General features: G+C 39.1%; 1 protein-coding gene across 3 annotated transcripts in view; it reads left to right on the top strand.

The window, feature by feature from the left end:
- Window positions 1-5334, top strand: part of LOC107721601 (partitioning defective 3 homolog B-like) — a 334485-nt gene that overhangs the window by 172471 nt on the left and 156680 nt on the right. For all 3 annotated transcript variants that reach the window (XM_016529701.1, XM_016529700.1, XM_016529699.1), the window contains exon 12: window positions 1512-1697. In XM_016529701.1, coding sequence (XP_016385187.1) covers window positions 1512-1697 — 186 coding nt within the window. The remainder of the gene's footprint in view (window positions 1-1511; window positions 1698-5334) is intronic.

Below are 5334 nucleotides of genomic sequence, written 5' to 3'. Positions count from 1 at the left end.
ACCAGCACTGATCAGCTCCAGGCATGACGAAGCAGATGTGTCCTCTTTTGGAAGACCAAACAAAGTAGTTTCGCTTTCACAACGAAGCACACAGCGTCTTTACGACATGGCGGCGGAAACAACAAAACTACATCGAGAATAAAAGTTACGCCTTCTTTTTTTGCGTGAACATTTGGGCGGCGTTATGTAAATCTTCCCACATAGTGAGGTAGACATGTGGGGGCGTGTTAGAATGAGCTGTTTTAGGTAGGCGTGGCTGACTCTTAACTTTTATAAAGAATATCTCTTTGGATTTGAGACTTTAGTCTTTGCAACTTTACAGATCTTCTTTATGCACCAAGAGCTTGTAACACTCCAAAGAGAAGGGAAAAATTTAAATCGCATCATATGACCCCTTTAAATGTATCGCTGGACAAAAATATAGTTTACATTTTGCGACAATATAACCAATCATGTATAACAATCATGAGTGTACTGTATGTATGCGGATAAAGTTGAATGTACTATATCCAACTTTAAATATATTGCTGGGTAATAATATAATTTATACTTTGTGAGGATATAAACATTCACTTTAGAAATGGCAAGGCTGCTACTGGATCATTGAAGGTAAACGGCATATTATGACTACACATAATGCAGAGCTTGCAACTTACTAGCTACACTCTGACTTAAGAAGACATGGTGCAACCAAGTTAAGTACAGAGTTGGTTACTACCTAACTAAGCCCCACAGGAGACAGCAGGAAGGCTGAGATCTGTGCATCCTATAGTTGCTATAAATGGCCTTTTGGACTGGGAAGCGAGCTTTGTTCCGTGACCATTAGAGTATGATTACATGGTACATCAAACTATTATATATAAAAAGAGCAAGTAAAATCCTGTTTTTGAAGATATGTCCTTTTGAACGTGCATCAGGATGCTTAGAAAAAGAGTAGGTTGTTTCACTTGTACCATTAAAACACTGTTAGACACTTTGGCGTCAACATCTCTCTCTCTCTCATTTTGTCTTTCTAGCAGACACTATGCCATTATATAGATCAAATACATACTTCTTTTAGACCTTTTTAAACCCATTTTCTCCTTCATTTACTCTCCTTCATTCTTCTTTGCAAAGGAAGCCTGTTCCCGTGGCGACATAAAAATTATTTTTACCACACAGATATAATAATGTAATTTTTTCCCTTTTTATTAACATTCATTTTAAAACAAACATTTGCTGAAGAGATGTACAGGTAATTTTAGCATCATTATGGAAAGAGAACAGACAAAGAGAAAAGAAAGGAAATGGGGAAAAGCGGGAGGGAGAATGCAGCGGGGAGCTGAGTGTGTGGACTCCATAATGGAGAATGGATTATGTTTCTAAATGACCCCATTGCCATCACAGGCAGAAAAGAGGCATGAAAAGGTTGAGCTATTCTCTGCTAAAATAGTGGGCTTTTTATGTTCGAATGGAATGACCTGCCTTCTTCCTCGTCTCATTCTCTTCCGTCATTGTTGTTTTCCCATCAGAAAGAGGAGCAGGCCCGCTTGCTGCTGTCGGAGGAAGGGAAGGAGCAGCTGATGTTTGAGGTCCCTCTCAATGATTCAGGCTCAGCAGGGTTAGGGGTCAGCCTGAAGGGTAATAAGTCCCGTGAGACTGGCGAGGACCTGGGTATCTTCATCAAGTCCATCATCCACAGAGGTGCAGCTTTTAAGGTAACACATCATATTTACACACACACATACTGTATATATGTGTACATGTATAACAGTTTGTCCAATAAAATGTTCTCTGTGAAGTACTCATCCTCCAATAATCAATAAATCCATCCCAACTTTCATTTCATTTTCTAAACAGGCATGACACTTGTCAAACATAAAACTTGTCATTTCATGTGGTAGCAGTTGTAGTTCATGAATTGCCTGTTCACGGTTTCAAACTTACCACCTTTCAGTTAACAGCACAGATCTTTAACCACTAAACCATAACAAAAAACTGTACAGTTGCCCCAAATTTATTTGGACGAGAAGCACAAAAATGTGTGAATTTCATTACATACATAACAACCATTTGGTCCCAAATGTTTATTAACACTAAGCATTTTTCACCATACTTTGATTTAGCATATTAGAATGATTTCTGAAGGATCATGTGACAATGAAGACTGGAGTAATAGCTGCTGAAATAAACACGGATTAATTAAAATTTAAAATATATTTAAAATAAAAAACTTTTTTTTATTGTAATAATATTCCACAATATTATTGCTTTTTACTGTATTTTTGTTCAAATAAATGCAGCCTTGGTGAGCATAAAATATATTTTTTTAAAAAAACATTAGAAAAATCTTTGAACTTTTTTTTTTAAAGTGTGGCTCAGGTGTCCAAATACTTTTTGGGGCCACCATAGCTTAAGAGGTCAGAGGAATGGCATCACTCGTAAAATGAAAGCCGTAATAAGACGTGTTAATAAGTAAAATGTTTTTAAAATGTTTTTTTCATGACAGACACTCATGAAGATCTATTAGATGTCCTCACAGGGTTAAACATGGCTTCAGGGATGTGAGTTGAGACTGTAGATAGGTCACGATTCCTGTTAGCTACTCTTGGCATGTGTTTTGGTTCCCTCGACCTCTGACCTCTGTCCCCTCCACTGAATGGGGTTTCATTTGACCTTAACAGATGGGATCAGGACTGTCAGCAGGGTGCAGAGTGGACTCTTCTTCAGTATTTCTATAGGCTCATCTTTCTGTCTTTCTGTCACATGGTATTGACGACAGATTGGGTGTTTGTGCCCATTTGGTTAAATAACATTAATCTCGATTAGATGGATTTTTGCAGATGTTCAAATGATTGGAAATCTGCACTCTGCGTTTTGTTTTTCTCTTTACCGCAGGATAAGTGACATGATGTCTATACATAAACGACTCAATGTGCTGCACAGATTTCCAGTCTTTGCTCAGCCAAGTGAAAATGTGCTTTCAGACATGTGGATTTGTGTGTGTGCGTCTGCCCAAAGCATTCGTATTCATGTGTGTGAGTGTGTGAAGTTTACTTGTGAAGATAAGGGTTTGATTTGCACCTGACTAAAGCATCTCCTCGCTCTGCATTGTCAGGCCTTTTGGTTGGAAAAGCTGCTTTTGGGTTTCGGAGGTTGTGTAGCAAAAAAATAACTTAAATCTCTATCATTCTGAAGCTTCAGATCATTTCATTGTGAGAGGGGTAGAGGGAGCCACGGCAAGGTGATGCACATGAGTTTTCATACTTGAGTCCCAGCACAGTGGAACTCTGGGTAACACGTTTCTAATTCCCTATTCAGTCCCAAGTGAAAGAGTTCAGAAACGGTAGAGCAATGCCTGTGTTAGCTTCAGCACATTAATGCTAATTAAAAACTCTCCAAGCCCATGTTAATGAGTTGGAAGCGTCCCGAGTCTGTGGGTGGGATGCATCTTCTCCCCAGAGCCGAAGTGGGAAGGCAAGAAGAGGCTGGGGTGAAAATTATTGTTAGCTTGCACTTACAAAACTGAGGGAAATGCCATGTTGCAGCAGTTATATTATGTACTGGACATGTCCTAGAGCATTTTATCTTCTTGTCCTTCTGTTTATCAGCACCATTGATTTGGCCATGGACTCATTTCAGCAGATAAATTGTTTTCAAATCTGGTTAGTTTTTGGTTCATTATTATACGTGACGTGACGTGACGTGACGTGACGTGTGACATGTGGCCAAGTATGGTGACCCATACTTGGAATTAGTGCTCTGCATTTAACCCATCCAAAGTGTGCACACACACAGCAGTGAACACACACACACCGTGAACACACACCCGGAGCAGTGGGCAGCCATTTATGCTGCGGCGCCCGGGGAGCAGTTGGGGGTTCGGTGCCTTGCTCAAGGGCACCTCAGTCGTGGTATTGAAGGTGGGAGAGAGCGCTGTACATTCACTCCCCCCACCTACAATCCCTGCCGGTACGAGACTCAAACCCGCAACCTTTGGGTTACGAGTCCGACTCTCTAACCATTAGGCCACGACTTCCCCGTGGCCTAATATTACTTTTATTACACATTGACAAAAGCTTTGTTAATTTGTTAAAGTACAAAGTGAGGAGGTGAATCAATGTATTGTATGCATAAAGTATAAACAAAGTATGAACATGCAGTATAATAAAAAAAAATAGGAAGTTAAACAGTTGTTACATATGTAGTGAGCAGTTGTTGTTAATTTGTATGCTAGCTTAGGTAAATACCTATATATATATATAATTTCAGCAATTCCGTGGGCTCAGATTGGTTATTTCTATGGGGGGGGTTAGGCAATATTCCATAAACGCTTTTTACCTACATGAATTGCCTCTGGTCTGGCATGAAGAACAGTGTGATCTGAATCAATACCCCCATTTCCTGCTCTTTATTCACCACCATTAGTTTCATCTCCACTGTTTCTCAAAATAGCCATCAACTATTCTGTTAGAACATAAAGCACAGTCCACAGGATTTTACACAGGACTGCTTTATATACCCACACCAATGTCGTAATCACCATAGACATAGAGGCATAAATGTCTCTGCAGTATTCAGAATAGTGGTTGAGGATTTTGATTTAAGGATTTAGAATTTGATGAAGTTTTGTTTTTAATGGCCAGTTCTTAAATTATTATTTTTGGTCTCTTCAGTACTAAATTGGTGGTTACAGTTGTGCTCCTGTCATCTGAAATCCAGTCTTCTCAACTCTACCATTGATGTGCATTACAGACATGCACTGTCTATGCACTATTCAATTCAATTAAATTCAAGTTTATTTGTATAGCGCTTTTCACGATACAAATCTTTGCAAAGCAGCTTTACAGAAAATTAAGTTTCTACAATATATTTTGTTGTAGCTTGTCAGTGGTGACTATGTCAAATTGATGTACATATGGCAGAAATGTACGGTAAAATTCAGTTAATGACGTAATCAAACAGACGATGAACACTTAACGGCAATGATTATATGTTGCAATCAAACTTGTAGCAAAATTTGGTAGTTTATGTTGTTTCAGGGTTGCCATCATCTGAGGTCCTCTGAGGGGTTTGCATCATCTCTTCTCCGATGTTCGGTCATCTCAGGTCTTTGTAAGGGCTGGATCCAGACGGAAGCTTGTGCAATTCCTAGGCAGAAGCAGAGAAACAAATAGAGACATAATTAGCGTAGCTGCTGTTCCAACCAAGCAAAAATTATTTGTTCAACCCAAGCTAAGGAATAATAATGTGCATTTGATCAGATATAACTGCAGTGCAAAATTATGAGATGCATTATTTGAATGCTTGGCGAAAGAGATGTGTCTTTAATCTAGATTTAAACAGAAAGAGTGT

This window comes from Sinocyclocheilus rhinocerous, unplaced genomic scaffold, assembly GCF_001515625.1.
Source record: "Sinocyclocheilus rhinocerous isolate Xijiao unplaced genomic scaffold, SAMN03320098_v1.1 scaffold30, whole genome shotgun sequence".
NCBI lineage: Eukaryota > Metazoa > Chordata > Actinopteri > Cypriniformes > Cyprinidae > Sinocyclocheilus > Sinocyclocheilus rhinocerous.
Note: the sequence above shows the minus strand (reverse complement) of the source record. Positions and strands in the feature narration are given on the sequence as shown.